Consider the following 26955-nt stretch of genomic DNA (forward strand, 5'->3'; position numbering starts at 1 on the left):
AACTGTCTCATCATGCAAGTTATTCAAATAAAAATTGGCAATGATGGAAATCAGTTTGTCATCGTGTGTAGCGTATTCTTCATATTAATGGCTTTTATATCCTTATCTTCATAACAGACATTCAAAATCACTTTTCATATTAGGCACTATAGTTTTTCTTTTCCTATAGGTACCGTTTCTTTGTGTGTTTTAATGCTATTTTACATTCAGGTGTGGTTGGTTGGTATTGGGATTAAACCAGCTTCCAATCAGATGCAGGTTTCCACATTTTCTCCTTATAATTCCTCTGGGTATTGACATAATAAGTATTTAGGCATCTTAGAATTGAATGCCGTCACAGCTATTTCAGTTTCGCCATCTTCCACCAGTGTTGCCTCTGACCTCAGTCACAACCTGAGGCCCTTTTCAGGTCATAGCTGGCTATGGATTCCCAGTTGCAGCAATTCTTGGGGGCTGAATGTTCTCTATAGGTAGAGCCAACGCCAGGCATAGGGATGCGACAGGAATACATGAATGATCAGACCATCAGTGGGATGGGATCACCAACTGGAATCAAATGAGTGGACGAAAAGGTCCCATCTAGAGTATGGCCTCTCTCCTTGGAGGGACAAGCCTCTTGTTGACATATGCCTGCTTGGTCCTCTAGTGCTTCGAAGCAACATTTTGAACCAGAAATATCTCTCCTTTCCAGCCAATGATTAAATCAAACAGAGCAATCAGGTTGGAACAAGAAGTGATAATGTTCACAAAACGGTCTGCAAGGCTGGAGGGGTAGATCAAAGTGGCACATGGTGGCCTGTAGAGGAAGACCCAGACCAGATTAATCAGTGGGAGGCAAAATGCTTTAGACATGCAAGATTGCGAGCATGCAAGTTTGGATTCTTTTTATTCATGCAGTGATATCGATTTTTTAAGAATCAAAGCAAGTCCCCACCTCCAATTTTCTCCTTTTGATTGATGGAGAAGGCAGTATCATTACTGCCACTGCATCATTCAGAATGATTACATAACTTCATGAAACCATTTCTCGACTTTACCACTCTATGCTGCAGCACTTTAACCAGACTCGGTGAGTAGCCCTGTTTGCAGGACTTAAGACTTTTTCCCCGTGCAAATATTAAACTTGATGAGCTTTTGAATTACCTTTCGATAGAGAGGACAAGCAAAAGGTCAACATTTCTGTAAATCCTGAGATGAGTAATGAAGGGCAGGGCTATAATCCATAAATTAACTTCCATCTGCTTCTGGGACGCAGACAGGCTTCCCGTTGGTACACATTTGTCACACAACTGCCATGCCGAGAGTGTGCACCCGCATGGGCGTAGGACATGAGGGGATAGGGGGGACAAATCTCCCCCACAATTGTAAGTGGGGGGACATAATAGCTTTTATCCCCCCAGAATGTGTGTCTCTAGCGCCTTCACCTCAATGCCACGTTTGTGTGTCGCATTCCTGCGGTGCCATAAACCACCTCACCGGGTCCAGGACCAGAACGCCCCCGCCCCTCGCCCACAGTGACAGAGTACACCGGGTGTTCTCCCTGCTGCCCAGTACACACAGTGCTAGAGCATGCACACCTTTTCATCCGTGTCTTTGTCACTGAAGTCCTGGGTTAAGGGCTGTGGTGAGGAAGGGGGGGTGCACTGCTGACTGCCCCCGTTCACAATCGCTCTATCTTCCTTGATTGCATGCAGTGGCAGACCACACCATATTTTTACCACTGCACTCAGTGCCCCAACAAAACACACATTTCTTTCCACAATGTATGCAGTCCCAGCACACACACCATATAACGTTCTTCTTCCAATGCATGTATTGTTAGAATACCCACGCTTCCCATCATAATGCATGCAATGCCTAAAGAAAGCACCCCAGATCACACGCACCCTAGCTCCCTTTAACACTTGCATGCAGTGACAAAACAGACCATCTATTTCACTGCACCCCCCACTACATGCACTGTGTGAAGACACACCATTTCTCTCCCCCATCAAGCGCATGTAATGCCAGAACACAACACACCCCTCCGACTCCTTTCACCCTAATACGTCAATGCCCCGTTGCAGGCCTTGCCTCCTCCCTTCACCCCTTGGCCACAATGCATGGGCTGCCACACAAGGTGCCTCGCCCACCTCTCCCCACTGTATGCAGTGCCACAGCGGCACTCGTGCGCCCTCCACCCCCTTCCACTGCAGTGGTGCCAACCTTGGCCCTCCCCGGACACTCCATTGCCTCTGCATGGAGAGCTGCAAGTGCCATTGCCACGGATGCCCCCACTCCATCGGCCTTTTGTTGCCAGGCCGCTGTGTCAGCATTGCTGTCCCTTCTTGGCCACATCAGTCGCCATGCCGACACTCTTTGTCGCCTCCTGTGAGATATTTTAGGAAGCATTTTGATAACAAATTATTCACCTTGAAAGACGAGCCTAGTCCCAAAAGAAAAATGTTTCTCCTTGTGGCGATATTGTAGCGCTTTTATATATTCCTGGCACTATGCAATACTCAGTTAGTCCAATATTTGGAGAACCAGCATACGCTGCCTCGTACAAACAGGGGGTGATACTCGGCTAGGAGAGAGAAGGGGGGAGGGGATAATGGAACTGCTGCACAGCACTGGTAGGGGGAGGGGGGTCGCATAATATTGAAATGCGTGCATTTCTTATGCTGTCGTTGAAAGGCGGAGCTGGGGGAGAAGAGGCAGTTGCGTGTCAGGTGGGTCGAGCGCTTCCATGTATCTTTCTGTAGGCAGTAAAAGAAAAAATTGATTTAATAATAATCCAGAAGTATTATAGATGCTGGTACTTCGAGGCTGTGCTAGGGCTGGGGCAGTTACATGTTGGTTGTGCCAACATAACCTTCTGTTCTTCTGACGGCCATCAAGCGTCTGCCACGGAATTGTGTAATGTATGAATGCATGGGTTTTATAAAGCATAAACCTATGTGGAAAGCAGCCCCTGTACATAGGTGATGCACCCAGGTAGCCATTATTAAACACAGGTCACTCTTAAAGACCAGTAGGGAAGAGGAGGAGTCAATCACATGTCACATGTGCCCAACGGAGCCCTTTATCTCGCCTAGAACAGTAAAATGAGAGACATTGAAATGGGGAAGATTAACATGTGCAGGCTTCCTACAAGGTAGTACTTAAGGCCATTCTCAAATGGTGCCGACTAGAATGGCTTCTTTGTGCCCCTGACAAACTAGTCAAAATATAATAAAGATTTCTCCAAAATGTGTTTGCACAAAGCGCAAAATGTAAGCACCACACCTCTCGCATCAACCTGGTTTGAGGGGTGCCACCCTCATTGGGATCAGCGTCACCCTCACGAAAAGCCAAAGGTTTTTCATAATCTAGAATGGGGTGGACGGACTAGTAATCCCTAATTACCGCCAGAATATATGTGATCTAATTTGCTTTTAATGCGATCACCACTACCAACATCTGAATTTGGCCATCTTGAAGGGACAGGTGGTTTAGCTGGCCCTGGAACACCAGGCAAGTATCTGCAGTGTGTGAAATACGATGTCAGCTTGCAAAAGTTAAAAATAGACTGTCTGCAACTTCTGCTGCGGTGCCCCGTGCCTGCGCATAATTAACGTGCCCAGGCCGGGGGAACAAACTGCACGTGCCCTGCCTGCGCAGTGCACTGCTGCGCAGCCTCAGCCTTCGTTTTTCCAGAATTAAGAAGATGCCAGGCAGCTACGCGTGCTCCAGTGACTCTGGGACAGCGTGTGTTATCCAGGAAGACGGAGATAGAGGCGACTCGACCTCCACCTGAGACCTCAGCTATCGTGAGGTAAGTCAAGTGGCATGGCCCCCCCTATCCCTGGTGCAGGGCGGCATTGGCAGGATTTATTAGAGGGAATGTGCCACTGCCAAGGTCAGATACGCAGTTTCTAAACACGCGTGGTGCTCAACTGATCGGAACCCTGGCCTCTTAATGTTTCATGATGAAACATTAAGAGGCAGGATTCCCTCATCAGTTTGCAACGCACCGCGCATGTTTGGAAACTGTATATTTGACGTTGGCACACTTTCATGAATTGAAAAACCTGAGGCCCTTCCGCCCCCAGGTTTTTCAATTCATGAAAGTGTACCCCTGCCAAAGAGAAACAACACATTGGAACAGCTCTTTTTTCGTTCCTTACTGTTGGGCAGCCAGGGCTGACATTTAAGCTCCAAGCATTGGCCAACACAGGCTTGCACGGCTGCACAAACAAAATACGGAGGCCATTCACTGATACAGCATAGGATCAAGGGTGCACAATGGGAGCTGGTATTGACATGTACATGCATTTTCTATACAAATGCCAGGCACAAAACAGTTTAATATATTATGTATTGCCTTTTTTAAGGAGAAGGGCATGACGATTATTTTTGCTGCTTACACTAGTGCTCCTTAACTGTCAGGTTACTTTGAGATTGTTTCTAGTTTATTTCCTTAGAGTTAGATCACGCTGACTGCACCTGACATTTATCTGCAAAATAAATTACAAATTCTATGAATGTATCTATAACTGCTTCCCAAAATGAGACCTGGTCCCCGAGCTGGAGGTGACATCTATTGCTGTGACACTTTGTCCCTCTTCGCACTCACTCAACATGCTTAGCATACATGGAGCAACAAGAAACACTTTTAGAACATTTACGATTGAGGCATTTCGTTATGGTGTACAATGCCAACTGAGTCACTTCTAGGTGATCCCAAGTAAACTTATAGAGAAAATAATGCACAGTGGAGGGGGTCACACGATTCGCCCAGGATCACACAATTTGGCAAAGACTGGATTTTCTCTAAGATGTCCCTGTACCCCAGGCCTGGCGTGCAAAGTGCAGACATTGCCTGAGCTATCAGCCTGACACTGTATACGAAATCCTTGTGAAACCATATAAAGTAAAATGAGGATGAGCCAATCTCAAGAAGAGCCGCTACGTGGGGTGTTTGCTCTTTTCCATAGTGATGTCTAAAGTAGGCAAGGGAAAACACTTGATGTATACTCTAATATCAGTAGGATTTAAGGCACACCCGCCACCTCTTCCCACCAACTCACACCTGCTTGAAGTTTGGATGGTACCACACCTAAAGCTTGGTCTGTGACATGTGGGCTACCTGCATTTCGCTAGTTCAATTCCAGCAGCAGCCGGGTCCACTTAACCTTTCATAAATTCAGCACCGTTCAAATGAGGGTAATAATACTTGCTATTACATTGCCTAGAAGATGAAAGCATCTAGCATGAAGCGCTATGACCAAAGTGTTATTATATTCCATAAAGCAAACTATTACCAGCCCAGACCTGAACTCTGTCCCTGCCCAAAATAAACCATTTGGTGGTGCCCATCCTGCGCATCTCTCAATTGAAATCAAGTGTTAATCTTTTGTAGGTCTTGGCTAAGCGTCACCCTGTTTTATTCAGCCTGGCTATTTCTGTCAGCGTACTTGAGTGTTCGCAGTGTGATCAGATTATGGGTTAGAGCCTCGGCAGTACATGGATTTAGTGACTTCTGTGTCTGTCCCCCCTTCCAAATATCCATGCTCCTGCCTATTTCTTAAGAGTTAATGCTTGCAGGTATCAATGGGCCCTTTTAAGGTCATGGATCTGGCATGGCTGTTCCAGTTTATTCTGAGAAGCTATATGGAGTGGTTGGTCATGAGAGGCGTACAAAAGAAAAACCTGTGAAATGTAAGCCAGGATATCGAGGGTGCTCTGAAGACTGAGGAGAAAGTGCTGAGTAAGTGTACAGATGAGAGTTTTGTGGGGTGCTGGCCATGAGGGAATGGGAAGCAAGGTACTGGGGTGCAGTAGATTGTGGGACTGCAAAGTGAAAAAGGGTAGAAGGGGTGAAGAGGACAGAAAAAGAGAGGAGCAAGGGAGGGGAGAGATAGGAACAAGAACAGAGTGCAGATGAAAGATTGGGATGGTTTGAAGCACAGGGTGACCAGTGTGTGCAGGGGAGGGAGGGGTGCAGGAAAGACCAGAACACAGGTAGAGTGGTGTAGGGCAGAAATGGCATAGGAGGAGCTTCAGGTTAGCAAATGAGAGAGAAGTACAGACAAGTGAGAAAGTGCAGAGGGCAATGTGTCAGAGGAGTGACTTGGTGTGGGGTGCAGGGGAGGGACTTGGGAGAAAAGGGTGTACAGCAGACGAGAATGTGGAGTAGAGAAGTGTACAGTGGGGAAATTTGAACAAGGAAGAATTGTGCCTCGCCTCATAGTCCCAAATAAAGGGTGGAGTCACGAATGCGTCTTCTTCTAACGCTTGATCCATGCTCACGAGGCCTGCACAAGGACGATTAGAAGTCGTTTGTTGAAATAATTGCAGATATATACACTACACCATATCTGTCTGCGCATTGATTGGGCCTGATAATACAAACAGTGCCCCCCCTCTTACAGGTGCAGGCCGGCATGGGGAGGATTTATTAGAGGGAACGTGGGAGCTCGGGCTCGGCGCTCTCCCACTGCCCCAGTGTCATCTACACTCCTGTATGATTCCTCTCCAGGAGGAGACAGTCACAGTAGGCTGTTCCTGCATCAACTCCCTTTTCACTCAATCCTACCTGCAGCCTAGGTCTGAAGTCAGGACTAACCTTAAATGAGGTATATATTCACCTCTGACCTGTCCTGTAGTAGGAGCTGGTGCCAGGGTGCGTGGCATCTTGCCTTGCGACACAGCATCATGTTAGTTGGGCTATCTTAGCAACTTTCATGGGTTTTGGTGGATGGATACCACGCAGGCCGCAGATTCATTTTACGCCATAACCTATTCCTATAAAGAAACACTAGAATGATCTATAAAGGGCATGTAAAGTGCCAGTTCTGGTTTAGATAAAGCCACTGACTTAGGGATGTTTACTACAAAGCTCTGTGTAGGTAATAACTTAATTTGAGATGGGAACATACTACTGGTGTAATATAAATGTCTTCTCCAGGGATGCCTTCACCCACTCTATTAGCACTATGCATTTCCTTCACTGAAGTCCTGCTAAAAACCAGCAACGGCAAGTGTTTGCTTGTGTATAAGTATTGGGCATTTGCCAGGCACTGCTAGTAAATGTCCAGGTACTTGCACCATTTTGCAGCTGCTACCATCAGTGGGTACCTAATACCACTACGGCGGTGCTTTGCAAGTGTCTTTTCCATGCTTACATTAAAGCCCAAATGGTTGGCGTTGCCAACACTTGTTTTAAAATAGGGATGCAATTGCATTTTTGGTACCCACCACCAGCTGAATAATGAGTTGTAGACAGGTTTTGATAGAGGCCACCATAAACCATCTGGGTTACCCAGAAAAAAATAAAGCAGCGCCTCGAGATTCACAACAGCACTTGTTCCGCTATCCATGTAAATCCAGTGAATACCCTGGTGCCGAGGTATGATTGCAGCCCATACACTGCTGTAAAGGGGCACACTCATGTTCCATCATTGAGTGTTCAAGTGGAATAGGATAGGATTGGTTGGCGAAACTCCATAAAGCATCTAAACTTAAAGCACAGGTGAGAGTATTATAAAAGATCCCTCTAAAGGTCCATCGCTGGGAGGATTTTATACTCTGAACTGCTTTTCTTTTTCTTAATTTTATTGTTTCTTTTCGTCTTTTCTCCTGCTTTATACAGTGATGATATATGCAATTTAATACGTACTGCTATTTTAATTTTGTGAAAAGTCGAGTTCTTTGACTAAAACACAATAAATAAAAAAGCAAAGTCCCTAAGGTGTCCCCTGTCCCCCCCAGATGTTATGGGTCTCCTACGCCCCTGTGCGCCTGTTGTACAGCAGGTGGACAGAGTGCCTTAACTAGTGCACTGTACAGGCCTCTGGAACGCACGGTTCCATGATGGCCGCCAGTAACGGAAAGAAAGAAAGGACTGTCCCTGCCTGGTTCCAGCTTTACAGGGCTGCAATACCCCTGACAGAAACAGTGCCCCTCAAATAAATCCGTAAGAAGTAAAAACTCAATATGGCACAAAGACAATAATGCTAGAAATACTCAGATAATGGGCGTGAAGTGCCATATGCAGCAAGGGGTAAAATGTGTCCAGAATATCTGAAATAAGGCGGTTTTCCGTCCTGGGAACAATCAACAGCTTGATGAGGCAAAAGGTAAATCAGCACATGGCCTACCAGACCTCTGAGGTCGCAAATGTCATTTAAGCAGCTGATAGCAGATATCTCCAGAGCTTAAAGATTGCGCCACGCATTAGACAATATAGTTTGGGGATAAAGCCGTTATTTTCACAGGCAGACAAAGCCTTCAAGAACACATTCCAATACCCTAGACTGATTTAAAAATGCTGTGGGGACGTGTCAAAGAGCTTCGACCTTCATATTCTGGACAGACACAAAATGCGCGTAAAGTAGAAAACTGAAAACAGCCTTTCCAACCGCAAGAAACGAATCCATAAACAACACCAGCCTCTGCTTCTCCGAGTGTGTTTTTATAATGAGAGGTGTTAACTGTTCAGGTTTAACAATGCAGGTAAAATATTAAAACGGTCTATACGGCACACAATGGGTCAAAAGGAACCACGACTAGTGGTTAAGTTGGGCTACCACAGTTCAAAGAGTGCTCAGAGTTTGTTGTGTTATATTCTGGGTGTCCGTCGTCGTAACAGTAGAGATATTTATAGCATTCGGAAAATCAGGTCTCACAGGACACTGGGAGATGGGGGATCATTCCATAGACAGCCAGAGCCAATCATCCCTCGCACTCCTCCTTGCAAACAACTGGATCAGATCTCAGAATAGTGTGAATTATTCCACGCTCATCTTCCTCGTCACAGTGCTTAGTTGTGAAGACAGTCCTTCTAGGGAACCATTTCCCCAAAAATCTTTTTTGTTTTTTAAATGTTCCACTCCCCCTCATCCGGTGGTATAAAAAGCTACTATGTATATCCGGAATCCTCCTGTTTTCTTTTCTGTCCATCCGGCAGTGAGTCATAGGGGGCAGCATGGCAACCTCCTTACTTCTCTTATAGCTCAACTCCTTGGCGCTGAGAGTTGCATTTTATTGTGTCCTGTATGTATAAGGCCCCCACGGCCCCTGCAGGGCTTGGATCTGGTTAAGGCATTTCACCCCATGCACACTGGGGTGCATGTAGAGGTGCTTCTGTTGACCCAGCAGGGTGGATTTGCAGAGGATCCCGGGGTGTACAAGTGATTTGGATCACTCTGCCCGAGTCTGCGTACGGCGAGTCATGGCGATCAAGCAATAGCTAAGGTTTGTGAGAGACAGAAGATAAGAACAATGGGGTTTGCACTGGGATCCAGGCATATGCAGCGGACGGGTGGCGTGGGCTAGAGAGCGTTGCACAGGCACATGTTCAAGCAACCCCATTTCTCGACAAGCAGACCACTCAGGGAAGAGAAGGCATGGGCCAGAATCCACCACTTCAGAGCCCTTCACCTGTTCTTGACAGACATAGTTATGTTATGTTATTTGGCATTTTCATAGCACTCTATATATCATTGGTATGATCTCAAAGCGCTTGTGTGTTGAACGCCCGCGGGGACCGCAGTCCAAGTCAGTTGAAAGAGTAGGGTGTTATAGGGTGCTTGGGTGCACTCAATATGTGAGTGGCTGATGCCATTGCTTATTTATTTATTTTATTTATTCTTTTGAATTTATAAAGTGCGCAAACGGCCCCGGGGCATCGTGGCGCTGTACCAGAAGGCTTTGCTTGCTTGTTGGTAGCTGCGTCCTGACCTTAGGTGTGTTGGTATTGAGAGATCAGTTGAATGTGTGTAGTCTGGTGGTTGGTCTCCAAGACTGCATTCTGGCGGCATTAGGCCTGTGTAGGATTTTAATGTGTGCAGCCAGGCCGATTTCTTTTGTGGGGTGTATCTGCATTCTAGCAGGATGTTGAAGTGTTCATGCAGTATTGTTCTTATGGGAGCAGCTAGGCCGAAATTGATCCAGGGTGTAGATGCGCTCTCTTGTGTGTGGGTGTAGAGTAGAGAGTGAGCATAGAGATAGGAGAGGTGAGTGTCTGGAATGGATGTTTTGTTCTTACAGGCCCACTGTTCTGGATTACATTAATGCGCTTCGCGATAGCTGCACTCGGTGGGAGATGGGACAGGGGGTAGCTAGGCATGTGTAGTGGACTCACAATGCCACTAGTTAGTGGTCATATATCTAGTGCCTGCACGACGCTAAGGTTGTCATCATTGGTAACTGTTTTCTGATTCTGTTTTGGTGACTTCTTGGTTGCTTTCAGCAGTGTCATTGCTCGGTATCTTCTCGAACATTCGTCTGCAGGTTATATTTACATTCCAATGGAAAGCTATTTAGGTTGTGGTCCATGGTGTTGTAGTGTTTTAGCGGCCCTAGATGGTCTTAATCATGGTTGTGGAAAGAGACAGGTTTTTAGAGCTTTGTGGAAGGCCACGTAGTCTTGGGTGGGTAAAATGTGTAAAGGGGGGAGTGAGTTCCACAGTTTTGGAACCAAGGTTGAGAAGGCGGATCCCCCAATTCTGGCTGAACTGGAAGTTGTAATCACTAGTAAGAGAGCAGTGATTGATCTTAGGGTGCGTGATGGAAGGTAGGGTGTAATCTTCTCTTGTAGGTACGTTTGCCCGGTCTTGTGCACAGCTCCGTGTAAATAATGCATAGGGTTTTGAAGGTGGCCCTTCGTCCTACAGGGAGCCAGTGAAGGGTGCAGAGAGCAGGTGAGATGTGGTCTCTGTGTCCCAGGACGAGAAGGAGTTTGGCAGCAGCATTTTGGGTTCTTTGGAGCTTAAGTTGGTATGTTGGTGCTCCCAGGTATAGGGAGTTGGCATAGTCCAGTCTCAACATAACAATGGGCATACCAGCGGAGAGTCGGTTGGGGTAGGTGAGATAAGGGAAAATTCATCTAAGGAGCATGAGGCGGAAGTGACAGGATTTTGATACATTATTGATCTGGGTTTTATCTGGGTTCAGAAGGAGGTGATTTTTTGTCATCCATCGCTCAATATCGCTAAGGCAAGCTTCGAGCTCGGGGCATCGGTTGGTGCTTGTTTTGGGAATTCTCAGGATAATTTGGGCATCATTGGCATAGTTGTACCAGGAGAGGTTGTGCGCATGGATGATTCCTGATAGCGTGGTCAGATAGAGGTTAAATAGGATAGCAGAGAGGCAGGCACCCTGGGGTACTCCAGTGTTCACAGCACAAGCAGATGAGACAAAAGGGGAGAGGAAAGTGATTTGTTTCCTGTTGCTGAGGATGGAGGCAATCCATTTGAGTGCCGAGTCACAGATTCCTAGCGAGTGGAGGCGCTCAAGCCGGATAGAATGGTTAACGGTGTCGAAGGCTGCTGACAGATCAAGGAGAATAAGCCCCTCAGAGTCTTCCAAGACCTTGAGATCATCCCAGATCGAGACCAGAGTGGTTTCTGATCCACGGCACGGCCTGAAGCTTGATTGCGCAGGGTCAAGTAGTTTTTTGGATTCTACGAAGTGGTTGAGTTGGGAGTATGCAGCCCTATCGATGAGTTTCGCAAGAAATCTGGTGCTGGAGATTGGTCTGTAATTCTTAGATTAAGGCGGTCGAGCGATGCCTTTTTTAGAAGGGATTTGACATGCGCTCTTGTAAAAGCCTCTGGAAAAGTGCCAGAGGTGAGGGAATTCTTTATTATGGACCTTGCATGGTCTCCTGCGCAAGTAGAGGAGAATATTTCTTTCAGAGAGAGGTGGGACAGGGGTCGAAGGGGGTATTTGGAGGGTCTGCTGCCGTTAAGTAGATCAAGGAACTAATTTCTCGAGATGGGTTAGAAAGAGTCAAAGGCTGGCATTGCGGTCGGGGGGGATGATCAGAAGGGGTAGGGGTGGGGCGGGTGGTGAGGGTTGAGGGTCTGGAGTTAAGGGTTGCCGTCCTGTAAAGTTCAGTGTTGTAGAAATGTAGTGAGAGGGAATCGCAGAGTGTTTCTGTGGGGGTGGTTTGGGTAGAGGTGCAAGTAGGTTTCACAAATTTGGAGATAATATTGTGGAATTCTTCGCTGCTGCTGCTGCCACAATTCAGAATTTGTTTATTGTAATAGGCCTTTTTGGCTTTTCGGATCTCGAATTTGTAGTTAAGGTGGCGGTGGGCAAACACAGATCTGCTGAAAGCTGTTTGAGACGTTCGCCATTTGCGCTCAAGAGAGTTATTTCGACTTTTGAAAGTCTTCATGTGGGGCGTGAACCATTTTGGTGATGGTCCTGTGTGTGAGGCAGTGGGGCATGAGGGTGTGAGAGGGATTAGTGATACTTTAAGCCAGGAGTCAAAGGATTCGATGGTTAAGGGTCTACCACAGGTCAGCGTCGCTGGTGGACAGAGTAGAAGGGCTTCGGCTAGATCAGGAAGTACTTTGACTTTGTTCCAGCATTTGAGATTAAAGGAGAGGGCAGGGGGAGCAGTGGGAGACGGGGCTGAGGTGTAGATAGAGAAAGGGATGGCAGAGTGGTCTGTCCAGATAAGCGGTTTGGGACTGGATATAGAGACAAGGTCATAGTTGCTAAAGATCGCATCAAGGGTGTGACCAGCACAGTGCGTTGGACCGGTGGTATGTCAGGAGAGGTTGAGTGCATCTAGAATGTTGACCAGAGGATGGGTCATGGGGTTGTTGGGCATATCGAACCAGATAGTAATACCTCCCAGAAGTGTGAGAGTTGGGTGATTTACGTGAATGGTAGTTATTGAGTCACAGAGATTTTTGGTGAAATGTCTGTTATATCCAGTGGGTCTGTATATGGGTCTGTATATGAGTAGGAGGAAGTAGGAGACATTTTGATGGTGTCAACGAGAGTGGAAAGAATCAAATCTAGGAGGCATCTATCTCCTTCAACGACTGTCCAAATATCTGTCCAAGTAGATTTCTCATGCATACATTACGGTGCATGAGATCCACGCAGAACAATGCTGTGGCTATTCCACAAAGTCCAATATCCACAGTTCACAGAGGATGCAAAAAGGGTTTGCTGCTGATCTATACCAAGCAGAGAAAGTGAATTCAGAGAATGGAGGGAGCCCAAAAGGATCTTGCTAACTTTATGCCAAAACTCTACCCTTTGGCAAGTCAGGAAGCAGCCCTTCCCTGGAAGTGGACTTCCTGCTGTGAATCCTGCCATGCCCCCTCTTTGATGGCTGAGGATTAAAGCAGCACTGAGGAGCATAGTCACCAGGAAAGTGCATGACGAAATGAAATAAAATTATGCCGGGCCTGACCTTTCCTTGAGGACGAACACTACACAGTCCCTCCTTAATTATTTTCAGGATCTCTATTCAAGAATGGTAGAGGGGCAGAGTGCACCTCATTGTGGCAGACAATGTATTGGTAGGCAGAGATGCTTTTGTGCAGACGGCGTATTCACTATGGCATATTCATCTGTAGCTGCCAGAAAACACATCCACAAACGGGGACACATAAAGACTTCAAAGAAGGCAAGTCTACTGGGATCCTGCACCAAAGAGGTAAGACCCAATCTGCCAGGACCAGACTGTTAACCATCAAATGTAACACAAAGCTGCAGTTCCCTTGCTCAAGAGGTGGATTCCATACAAGGGGAAGCCTAATTCCACAACCCACAAAACCCAATCCCCACCTAGACAAGAGGGATCCTGACTGAGCTTGGAATTCTGGAATTCTGGAAGATGGCCCATGGGGGACCAAGTTTGGCCTTTTCCACTCCCAGCGCCAAAGATCAGTTTCAGACATAGGAGTTCTCAAGAACATCTGAAATGGGCACACGATTGATTTCTCCTTTCCTTCAAACCGATTCGGGACTCGTTCGAGTCCCTGACCACGAGAGTGGATCATGAGACGTTTGCTTCAAGAAGGGGTTTGAGATCTTCTGTGGAAAGATTACTCAGTTTTCTTTCTGCTCCCCAAGAAGAAGGAGGACTTTCATATTTTTCCTGATCTGAAGGTGAATAAGTTCATTGAGCAAGTCAAGTTCAAGATGGATCCTGGCCCTGACATTGAAAGAGGACTGGCTGGCCTGATTAGAGGTTGTGGAAGCATATTTCCACATCTAAATGAGAGTGGCATGTTGAAAATACCTCCTGATTGCAATTGCAGCCGAGCATTTCCAGTTTACTGTTTTCCCCTTCGACATACGATCGACCCTGAAACTGTTCAAAAAGATGCCTGCTCTGCTGGTAGCTGTCCTCTTTAAAGGGGGCATCCACTTTTCCCATAGCGGGTGAGACAATCCACTGGAGATGGCATGTTTATGTTTATGACAAACAAAAGAAAACAAGGCAACTTTGCCTTATTATAAATGGCACTTCTCAGTTGGCCCCTAGAGAGGGCTGCAAGTTCCCAAAGTATTTATATCCAATGTTCTAATAAAATCAAAGCCTCAGTTAGATCCGTGCAGTTTTGGCCAGGAATGTTTTATTCACATCCCTGTTTTTCTAATTAGATTTATTCTGAATGTGATCTGTTAGGCGATCATATTTTGCCATCAATATACATTTAGCCAATGCATTTCGGTGAAAACCTTCATCAGGGCTGTATATAGGCTCTTAATTACATCATCAAGCTATGCATAGTCATACATTTGTCAATACAAGTTCATTACATGGTTTGGTTTGTATACATAAACAAATTCACATGCCTTGTTTTCTTTTGTTTGTGGTTTATGGAGGTCCTTGTGCTATAGGACCAGTTTAAACTGGCAGCTCCAGGTCAAAATTATTGGAAACTAACTGAGAGATGTACACATCGAATAGAAGTGAGTAAACATTGTGGTGTCCACCTCTCTGGTATTTTTTCATGTTTATGGACTTATAACGCATCTTGGGCCCAAATGCAAATGGCACACATAAAAACAAGACCAAACAGTACAACATAAACGCAAAAAGCACATTGAATAAGAACTGTAGGACACAAGTCAGAAAACGCAATAACGGGAGAATGGGCAAGTGGTTCCCAGAAGAAGTTTTAACCTGATCCTCACCCCTTACTATTTAAAGTGCTAAACCCTCAAAGATTGGGTATACTTGTACCTGCAAGATCGACCTGTTTTCAACGGATGAGCGCACTGGGATGAGAAGAGGGACACGCCTTGTAACCTAGCTCCACCTCCAGCCACGCTTGGACTTGGCCACAATGCAACAGTGCAATGCCCAGAGGACCACGCTATTCAGCTTGTAATTATAACTTAACAATACTTGCCCAATGTGCTTTGAAATGCAGAGTGTCTCACAAATTGTATGAAAGATCTGTCTAGGTATTATGCAAATGTTTTTTCCTAAAAAGTTAAGAGTTGCAGTTGGCGGCTATCACCAATTTGTTTATTTTTTATTGTTGCCCCGGTGTATTTTTTACCCCAGTCCAGCCGTGCCTCCAGCTACTGGTATGCGGTAACAATGCGGATATGGAGAATTGTGAGCAATGAGAGAGGAGCAATGGGCAACGGAGAAGGAGTCTATGCGCTCATCAACTGCACCTGAGATGTGATGGGTGCGCATGGAATTATTATGCCACTGCCCTCCACCGAACGTCGGTGCACACAGGGCACATGCACATAGGAACACCCGCAATAAGTTGGAAAACCTACTGACCTGCCGTTCTGTGAGGCCCAGGGATGCCGCCAGCTCTGCCTTCCGTCGGATGGTGATGTAGCGACTGTAATGGAACTCCTTCTCCAACTCGAGGCGCTGGTGGTCCGTGTACACCACGCGATACTTGTCCTTTGTTCTCGTCTTACCTAAAAGGAAACAGACAATGGAAGCGCTTAGTGACCCCTGCTGCTAGAGGCCTGATCCACTGTACAGGGGTAAGGAATTCCCAATGTATACTGTCTGTCTATGCTAGCTTCGTGCTTACTGCCTATGCTGCTAGGGCATTGCTGCTGAGATATAAGACTGGTGCAAGGACTAGTGGGTGCTAGTGTATCTGCTGGTGTGGTATGGGGCAAGTGCATTTGCTTTTGCACATGTCAGCCTGATCGTGCATGGGCTCGTGTTGCTCTTATGCATGTTCTTGTGTTGTGTATTGGTTGTGAATGAGCTAGTGCATGCGTGTATCCTCCTACAGTGTACACTGCACAAACTAGAAGAAAATGATATAATAAAGTCACATCACCACAACCACCTCAGACCCACCTACCACCCCAGTGTGCTCCTATAAACGTCACCCAGACACGCAAATTCAAACACAGGAAGACAAAAATTATTACCTAAGTATGCCCTAGAGACATACTTAGGAGTACAGCCCGCATCTTTGGCAAATGTGTAGCTAGCTGTACATTTTTGTTCATACATTTCAACTAAATATGTTATTTTACTAGCAGGACTAAAAAAAATGTAAAACTTTTAGGTGGTGTGGGGCCTCCATCACCAGAGGAAGGAGGGGGCCTGACTACCAGAAAGGTAAAAACTGTTAGGATGGGGTGAGGGGCTTCCATCACCAGAGGAAGGAGGGGACTAACTACCAGAAAGGTAAAACTGTTAGGATGGGGTGAGGGGCTTCCATCACCAGAGGAAGGAGGGAGCCTGACTACCAGAAAGGTAAAAACTGTTAGGATGGGGTGAGGGGCTTCCATCACCAGAGGAAGGAGGGAGCCTGACTACCAAAAAGGTAAGACCGTTAGGGGTTGAGGGTCCTGCATCACCAGAGAAAGGGGGAACTGCATCACCAGAAATAGAAAACTGTTAGGGGGTGAGGATCCTGCATCACCAGAGAACGGAGGGAACTGCACTACCTGAAAGAGAAAACTGCTAGGGGGTGAGGGCCCTGCAACACCAGAGGAAGAAAGGGGCCTGACTACCAGAATGGTAACATTGTGTGTGGAAAGAACCAGAAAATGTAACCTCATAATTTGCATTTTACTGCTATAAACAATTGTCAATCTGCACTTCCCGTCCTCCAATGATGCTACGTGCCTTTCCATAGAGCAAAGGCAGTTCACAAAATGGAGGACTCCTCAAGTAAAAAAAAAACGCCTACAAATAGTTGAAAATACGATATTTGGAATGACAAATCTTTTTTTGCATAACTGTTATGTCCTCTTAGTTTAAAACAGAATCAGTGCTGTATTTTTCTAATGTGTTTCTTTTAATAATTAGTATACTGTTAAAAGTTATAAAAGTGTTAGATGTGCGAATTGCATTAATGTATGTATTGCTTAAAGTAAGGCATAGCCTTTCGAAAAAACCTACACAAAACCTATTGGCCCTCATTACGACCCTGGCGGAAATCGAAAAACGATGGCGGAAATGTAATACCGCCATCGAATACCGCTCGGCGCGATTATGACCCGTCATCGTAAAGTACGATGCCATTAGCGACACCGTAGTGAACGCCAACGCTAACTGCACCAAGGACGCGCACGCGCGCCATGCAAAACCGTAATTACCACCATGGCGCAACGGTACGCGAATTCTGACCCTAGCGGACATTTACTTAACGCCATCAAGCATGGCGGAAAGTACCATTCCGCCATGGTGAGAATTACGGCATCGTGAACCAACCGTAAATGGCCCTACTGAGTGCCTGTACACCACTCCCTGGCCACATTGCACAACTCCTCGTAGGTGCAATGAAGTTACACAATGCAACCAGTGAAATGTACAAATCACCCATGCATGCCAACGAACAAATGAATGTAGGGGCCCCAAGTGCCTTGTGAGTGGCCATCCATATTTGGCATGTCACCATTGCCGTACTGATGCAGCACAGGCATGTGAAGGTCCAAGTACAGCAATATGAACTGAAACATGAGACAAAACAACAACAGGCCCCCATCGCTTGACACCAGTGTAAGGCAACATTCAAAGCAGTATCCTGAGGGAGACTGCACCAGCCCTGTACCCTTGCCAGTAAACAAACCAACCATCAGCATAAGCATGTACCACACAAGTTGGCAGAGTGACTGAGCAGCCAGGCTCATCTCAAGAGGGGCCAATGGGAGCTGCAGGGCACAGATGGCACGAATACAGAAGCTATTCCAATGGACATGACCTCAGTCTCCCTCCAAGAAACGCACGCAAACACAGGCACCTGTGACCAGCCATTTTCTGATAATCACATCATTCCACCAATCCACCTGGCTGACCGGCATCTGTTACACAAAAGCTAATCCCCCGCCCCTGAGCATGACATCATTAAAACAGTCATAATGGCAGCCCCCATCCCTGACCTTACTGGGCTTCGTAGGCAAACGCGGCCAGTACAGTACCACGCAACTATACTCAGAAGCCGGAACCCAATGCAGATCTTCTCACAATACATCGCTCCACAAATAGGAATATGCTACATTACTTGCAAAGAATAACGCTACACGGTTGATATCAGAATCAAAATTCAAATTCACCAAGCCCATACAGCTATTAGGCCATAAACTGCAAAATATTTTCATTACTGTGGGCTGCATCCGCAATAAATGACCAGCTTCTTCTTGTTGTTGGCCCTGTTCCTTCATGGTACACAGGGGCTACATTCACGTTCAAAAAGGCAACATGGAAGCGCCTAGAACCGCAGGGCCGTCCCATTAGGTAGGCACTAGTCCAGCTGAAAGGTTGATATGTAGCTCCTAGCCACTAGTACTGCGTAAGGGCATGTGGCCCATTGGCGATCGTCCCATAAGATCGTAATGGTGCTCCACTGATTAACTCGAAGCAGCAGGTGTCGGGAGTAAAAGCCATCTGCAGGAGTGGCATACAGATGGCAGCGGCAAAAGGGGAGGAGATACCTGTCACCCAAATGAAATGAAAAAGAATAGTATGGCCATCAGAACTTCATTTGTATTACTCACTTCAATGATCACACTAAATCTACAGCCATATGCATGCTAGCCCACTCAAAAGGATTATTTCCACCCAAAAATCACTTGCGAATCATAACTATATAAATCGCGGTGAAAACACTATTACAAACGAGTGTTTGTGTGCATGCGTCTGTTAAGACAGAATCCATTAGATGGGATTAGTAACGTGCATAGACACAAGTGTTTGAAGGCGCGTCGAGACAGGGAGGGTTCAACAAGGGCAGATAGACGATGGTCCCACTATGGCAGCTCTGCATCACATAGCGCAGGGGAAGGGGATAGATTCCAAAAAGCCATGTACATGGCAAACTCTCAATTAAATCATCTGTCCATGCATCCATACATCATTCCCTCATCCCGGTATAAAAACGCCTGATTATTTACTCACATCACATTTGAAATTTCCATTGAGTCTGTGCGTAATGCAGTCTGCAAAATCCACTGTGCGCCAGCCCGGAATTCTAGTGTTGTGAAGTAACATGTATTTGGGAACGTCCTGCCTTATCGTCCACTACGCTATTGCGCATCCCATACTATTCATATCAATCATTGCATTCTCGCCATGGCCCCTGTCCCAAGGACATTAAACAATAGAACGTTATATTTGCAGTCAGACCTGTGGGCGTCTCCTCGCCGCTAGCTGAAAACCGAAAGCGCTGTCCTTCGAATTCCTCATTTGCAACATCACGTCGAAAAGGCATCTGTTACCGCTTGAAATCACAAATTCATCCATGTAGTGCGGCAGTGTGTGAAAATGGCAACTGGCTTCACTCACAAATGGGACGCCCCGCCCGTCGGTGAACCTCGGTACAGTGCTGCATGAGGGTCCACCGTTAATCGAGTACTACATTCCACTGACCCTTCACAAGTTTGTTCGCGACTGCAAAGATAGTATGTGAAACAATGGGACCATAGCAGAATGAACATATAAACCAATATTTCACTGCCATCGGGATTAAATACATGATTGTAATAGCAAGATGCCATGCGTCACATTGCAGCGTTGTGTGCGGGACGTGCTCGCCCAAAGGGGATTGCAGCTGGCACAGGTGGAATGAATCACCACAGGTGGAGGCTATACAGCCTGAAAACACATAAATTGCACAGCCAACCCCCTCCCACAACCACACCCACTCCAAAATGCTACCGGCAGGACTAGCGATGTTGGCCCTGGGGGACCTGATAGCACTGCAGGTACTACAACTTCAAGAAGAAGACGAACACCAACTACAACAACAACCGGCCGCACAGAGGAGACGCAGGAGGAGGAGGAGGGCAAGGCAGGGCCAGCAAGGGCCACCAGCACAGCCACTACCACCACGCAGGCAGCCCGCAATCCCACGCCTCCGAGCTCATCCGTTCAACCTCACTGCTGAGCAGATCCACACCCTCTACCGTTTGGACGGGGACACCATAACCGCCATTGTGAACATGACACACGCTGACCTTGTCAGCATGATAGATAGCCCAACCGCCATCCCACCCCTACTGAAGGTGGTGTCTGTACTGCACTTCCTGGCCACAGGCACCTACCAGCACACAGTCGGACAGTTGCATGGCATTTCACAGCCACTGTTCTCACGGACACTATCGCAAGTGCTCGATGCCCTTCTGAAGCACGCAGACGACTACATCTCTTTACCACGCTCGGAGCAGGAGATTACAAACACAAAAGTGGGATTCCATGCACTGGCCGGCATACCGGGTTGCATTGGTGCCATCGACTGCACCCATTCTCTCAATGTACAGATGGTGTGTGACTCGAACAGGATCTTTACATTGTTGTGCCCGATTTCCTGGATCAACCCATGATTCTATGGTCTTGAGGAACTCTACAATACCACGCTACATGGAGCGACACGCAGGGAACAGATCCTGGCTACTCGGTGAGTCTCATTTCATGCATGATAATGTGGGGTATGTGATGCGGCAATGACCTGGCAGGAAGGGGGGGGATGCGTACGTAGCAATGTCATTCCACAAACATCCTTTATTGTCCACATACAGGTGATGCCGGGTATCCACTGAAGAGATGGCTCCTTACACCACTCCGGAACCCACAGAACCAGCATGAGGAGGACTACAACCATGCCCACTCACGTACCCATGTAGTCATTGAACAGGCATTCGGCCTACTGAAGGCTCGTTTCCGCTGCCTCAGCAGGTCTGGCGGGGCACTCCTGTACCGCCATGAGAAGGTTGCAAAGATGGTCATGGCATGTGTCATGCTACACAACATGTGCGTACGTAGAAATGTGCCCATGCCCCCTGACGCAGAACTGCAAGCACCTGAAGATGGTCATGATGAGGGTGGGGATGTGGCAGCACCTCAAGGAGTCCGCGAGGCACAGGAGGCCCGTGAAATTCGTCAGAATATCATAGATTCATGCTTCTAGCACTCACGCCTGGTGGCTGATACATGGACACGGGACTCGTGGCACTGTGTGTGTCTGGAACATGCACAATGTGGACTGTACGCCAATAAAGGCCTCGTACACAAAGATCAATGTCCACACATCTCATTGGATGATTATGTAATGTTTATAGCATATGTGAAATTATCTTACACACCCCATCGACCTGCCACCCAAGAAAGCCCAACACCCCCCTCCACCCTCCTACCTCCCCTCCGAACACCTGTGTCCAAAGATGCTCATTGTCAGTGGGCAGACGCTATTGCAAGCCCCCTCTCCGGGTATCAGGGGCACCCCTGCCTGTGGAGCGCAGGTTCCTCCCAGATCTACGTTGGGGGCTGCCCTGGACGGAACTTGCAACGGATGATGTCTCTGCCTGCTCACGTCCATGCATGTCCCTAAGGGTTTGTGAGAGCTCAGTGAGCACACGGCGCACAGCGGCAAGTTCACCACATACGTCTTTGGACGTCGCATGCAGTTCCCCCCTCAGGCTCTCGGTGCTTCTCTCCATTTGTACCCTTAGTGTCTCTGTACTTCTCTCCATTTGTACCCTTAGTGTCTCTGTACTTCTCTCCATTTGTGCCCTAAGTGTCTCAGTAGATGTTTCTATGACTGCCTTAGAACCCCCACATTCATCAGCATGCTCCTTGAGGAGCGTGGCCAGTTGCTGCTGTTGCACGATCACCTTGTCGAGGGACTGTTGCCTCTGCTGGGCCATGCCCATTTGCGGTGGTGTCACAGAGGGGCTGATCACCTCATGTTGCCTTGCCACAGGGCTTGTGGGGGATGGCCAGTCGTCGTCTTGTGGGTGCCCCTGCGTGGTATCCTCATGGTGTACGGGATGAAACAAACAGGGGGATTGAGACAGGTCATGGATGGGTCCTACATCGACAGCACCGTTTTCTGTGTCGGAGCATGCTGCCATTAATGCAGTGTCACCTATGGTGCTGCTGCCACCAGAAGCAGTGCCTTCTGTGGCATCCATTGGGGGGACCTGTGGTGCTGGTGTTGTGGGCATGCTGGCTGCTGGGGTGCCTGTTGAAGTCCCCTCCTGTGTGCTGCCACTTGATTTGTGCTGCTGCCGTGTCTTGATCCGTGCAGCTGAGGTGGAGGGTCTTTGGCCGTTGGACTTGGCCCTCTTTGCAGGTGTGCTGGTAGGGTTGTCCTGAAGCTCGTCGTTTGAATCGGACCCTGTGGTGGAGTAAAGGAGGGCGAGCGTTATTTATGGGTCTGTGGAAATTGGAATGGCAATGTATCACATGCATTGGGGTGGTACCTGAGGGTGATTTGGGTCAGGGCCTTGGAGGTGGTTTCATTTTTGTGTGGATTGAGGATGCAGTTGTTTTGCAGCCTGCAGTTAGGGTGTGCATGCTGCACGTGTAGAGGGTGTTTTTAGGATTTTTGATTATTTATGTATTTAATGTGACTTTTAAAGTGCGCTATCAGGCCAATGTATGTGGACGTTCTCCTGGACATGTGTTTCTGTTGCACTATGTGGACACATGGTACTTCACATGATTGGACATTGTGGATTTAGCATTGTTTTATTTGGCCCACCTACCTGATTCTTCGGATGTCTGCACTCCTTTCTCCATCCCTCCGACTCCCTCTATACTCTCCATTCCAATGGTGGAGGTACAGATTTCTTCCCAGGGGGTCAACTTGATGGGTGATTCCGATCCTCCCCCGGTAGCTGTGGCAATGTTACGGTTGGCTGATAGTATGCTCCGTACGCGTATCCGCAAGTCGTCCCATCGCTTTCTGCATTGCTGTGGGTTGCGGGGTGCGGTCCCCACCGCACTTACCCGCTGTGCCACCAGGGCCCATATGGCCTTCTTGTTCGCAAGTGCCGTCCTGGTCATTTGCGTCGAGAAGACGACGGCAGCATTCTCCTGGAGGGTCTCTGTGAGCACGGTGAGTTCCTCATGGGAGAAGTGGACCTGCCGCTTGCGGTCGCACGCTTTTTTGGCAACTTTTCCCATTTTGATTGTTTTGACTAGGGTGGCTAACGGGTTGGGATGTGTCTCAGGGTCGGATTTGTAATGGTTGTGTTGGGATTCTGATTTTGTAGGTGTACGGCGTGCTGTTTCCCGTTCCGGCCCCATGTTTTTACATGTGTTTCCGTATATTTACGGTCACCGTATTTTGCGATTGCCGCTCATTACGGTGACCGCTATGATGGGTGGCGGAATTGCACCTAGGGCGCCGTACGACGGCGGTGAGGGGCGTTTTAGGGACATTTCCGCCATCGCGGACTTTGCACTTCCGCCATGGCGTAATGCTCGTGCCCGATGGGTCATAATTAGCCGCACTTTACTCCATCGTGCGATGGCGGAAACGCTATTTACGCTATGGCGGTCAGGTCAGTTACTTTCCGCCAGGGTCGTAATGAGGGCCATTGTAATTAGTTCATTGCTGAGCTTAAAAACTGAACAGGTTACAGTAACGTGTATACCACATGGAATTATGCAGACACCACTAGAACTAATGTACATACTTCTTATAATAAACTATACGTGGTTGTGCATTCACATGGTGTGCCATCTCCGGGAATGTATTTTGGCCCTGTAGAGCCATAGGTATGGACTTGGCAGCTAAGCGAAAAAACCAGAATGTATATGTTTCTGGTGAGTCTAGATGGTCAGCAGAACTGAAAAGGAATGGCTATACGGACAAATGTTACAGTTGTGTTGGCGCCAGAGGGCCCTACCCGCCTGATAATGTATATAGCAGTGACATGAATGTACATATTGCCTCAATTAATCAGTATGCACTGTAAAGTAATGTACGTACATCTTAAAGTAGATATTAATGACTGCCCACCAACCCCCACAATCTTCAGTGTGATGTCCACAAGCATCTGGCAGGGCTACCAGCCCACTCTAGCCTGCTTCAGGGCTTCTCTTCACAAATACCCTTCCCGGCAGGCGAGTAGACCCGACCGGGATACACCACTACCTGGATATCACTCCAACTGCTCATTGTTGTCTCCCACAACTTCTTCCCACACTGACATATTCAAATTCTAATTTCCAGCCAATGATGCACATACCAACTAAGCCACACACACACACACACACACACACACACACACAGCAATCAAACACATCATCACAACAGACTTCAGACATCAGAATGCTCTACCGCGCCAACCAATTAAATATGACAGTCCCGACCACTGCACCCTCACACCACAGGCATGGGAGGCTCCCCTGAGGATTCAAATACCTCAAGTGCTCTTGACAAAAGGGTATCCTGTGATAACGTCAACTGGGAAAAGGTTGCCAGGGGGTGACATTTCCCAAATTTGCACTCCCACAAAAATGAAGCACTTTGCCCAAATACTCTTGGACTGGGGTTAGAATAGAAAATTGTACCCGCCCTAGAATATGTCAGAGAATACTTTGAGGGGTGCAGGGGGAAAAAAAGTCCCCTACCTGGTGACTTTTTGAAGGGGACATTATCACATGGAATGGGCAAAGGTCATTGAGATATGACCCATGCACAGTATCTGGATGCTTCTGCATGGCTTGTAGCAGCATAACGCAGCAATGCTAACTTGCAGTGTTGCTCTGTGTCCACTAACCAAACCCAATCTCCATCCTTTTCATGGCACATCGCACCAAAATAAGACGAATATTGGCAGTGGAGCATCGCCTAACATAACGTGCACTTCTGAAAGTGACGTGTATGAGGCTTAAACTAATATTACTTGCAGTCAAATAAATCATCCTTAAGGACATGCTTCTACTGTTGATTGTACATGCTTCTATAAATGTCAATGTGACATTAAGCAATGCATGTGTGTGTAAAGCAATGTAGTTCATGGCCTGCTTAATTTAGCTTGACAATGCGTCATTTCCTCTGCTCGTAAATACAGGCCTGCAAATCTATTCCTTTTAACGAGTGCAGTGTTCAAATAAAATAAAAGTCTGAAATGTTCACAGAAAGGCGCACGCTGATAATGAAGCTTGGGAGAATGTATTTGGTCGAAACCCAAATCACTCCGATTTTAGGGGGATTCAGGGCTTGGCGCGTTAGCCGAACTTTAACCAGATTCGAGGACGATTATTTGGGGGAGGCCAAATCGACCAGAGGGCGGTAGATCCATTTTTAGGCATAAAACACCACCACTGACCCACCTATGTATGCTTTCAAAAAAGTATACATTAGCGCTAAGTCGCTGACACAAGGACAGGGTAAAAATAAAAGAAGGATTAGTTTGATGCACTGCCCTGTGGGGGGCTGGAGTCTGGCCAGCTCCTACCCCCACAGGGCTTCCTTAAAAAGAATGAGTTTGGATTGGTGGCCCCGAAATAATGTATAGGTCACACAAACATTCATGGGTCTCCTGGATTTTGAGGGCCAGACCCGCAAATATTCGTGGGTGTCTTTTCAGGAAATTCACACAGGCCTACTTTTTATCGTAATGTTTGTTGGTATATGAAATGAAATTGATCACAGAATTTGTGCACGAGTTTCTTTTCATCCTTTTAATCACCTATTTTTGGGTGCTACAGTCTGATCCCACTCGTCTGCAGTGATGCAGTGAGATGCAGGCAGTATTTGCTGGTCAGCACAATATGGGGAAAAGTGAGCTAGTCTTATCGTAGACCCCCTTATCCCAGTGCTGGCATGCAATTTGCTGAACTAAGACTCCTTGATTCCTACCAATAGGGAATGACACAACAGCTCAAAGAAATATCAAAGATAATCGCTAAGCATATTTCAAAAATGATATTGAAAATAATTCCCATAAAACCTAACCCTATGCTCCATGATAGTTGACAATTTGACTTAGATGGAACAAGGCCATGATCAATGTTTTTGACTCCAGTGTCACAGTGTTTGAATCGAACTTCCACATATCACCAAAGATTCTGCGTTATAATAACGAAGGAAAAAAAAATTAGGCCCAAAACAACGTATTTTTGGGCCAAATTACGAAAAAAAACATTCGGTTTTTCACAGTTTTGTATTATTTAATGTGGGAAGACCCCTGGGGCTCCAACTCCACACACCCCTCACGCTTTTGTTTACCCTTACCAAACGCCCTACCTATTTTTAAATAAAAGGTACCAAAATACTGCAAACATTCAGACAAAAAAAACTCGTTTTCGCCCTCAGTTTTTTGTATTCATTTTTTTGATGTGATGCCATCACCAAACTGTGTGATCCTGTGAAGCATCTGTGCTCTTTCATGACACTTTAGGGAAGACACACTTTTTTATTCCAGTTAAAGCCCTGAATAATGCTCACACACTCACACAAACCAGCTGTGCAGCATCAATGCACGTGGCAGTGCAGCGGTGTGAGCTGAAATCGCACCCAGTGAAGGAACAGCGCTCGGGGTTATAGGACACACCCATCACACGCACTTACAGAACAAGTGCAGTACTTGCAGCACACAGGCACACACAACATAAGTAGCACAGGAAGCATTGGTATTGGGGCGGCTCCGGGGCACACAGGGCAGCTCACAGCAGCTGTGGAAAAGGACTCGCTTCCAGCCCATCAACGCACTGCGCAAGAAAAAAACAGCAAGCGAACCTGAACCACTCAAATAGGGTGGGAGGGAGCTGATCATCTTTTACCCCCCAGGAATCCTTTAAGCAATAGGGCCAGTTTTCGGATCCTCCCTTTCTTATCACCAGAGCACAAATAGTTGTTTTTTCAGATATTATCACTGGCACAAATTTGACAGCAAGTTAAACTCCTCATCCCATGATCCAGGAGCCAATTCCATATACATAGACATGCCAAATGCCTTTATTAATTTCACCATGTCTTTAAGCAAGTTCAATAGGAC

General features: G+C 47.0%; 1 protein-coding gene across 1 annotated transcript in view; it reads right to left on the reverse strand.

The window, feature by feature from the left end:
- The window catches only part of CDX1 (caudal type homeobox 1), an 87466-nt gene that overhangs the window by 11176 nt on the left and 49335 nt on the right, over positions 1-26955 (reverse strand). The window contains exon 2 of the mRNA XM_069654063.1: positions 15527-15672. Within this exon, the coding sequence (XP_069510164.1) occupies positions 15527-15672 (146 nt within the window). The remainder of the gene's footprint in view (positions 1-15526; positions 15673-26955) is intronic.

This window comes from Ambystoma mexicanum, chromosome 3q (assembly GCF_040938575.1).
Source record: "Ambystoma mexicanum isolate Mex_15411 chromosome 3q, UKY_AmexF1_1, whole genome shotgun sequence".
Lineage (NCBI taxonomy): Eukaryota > Metazoa > Chordata > Amphibia > Caudata > Ambystomatidae > Ambystoma > Ambystoma mexicanum.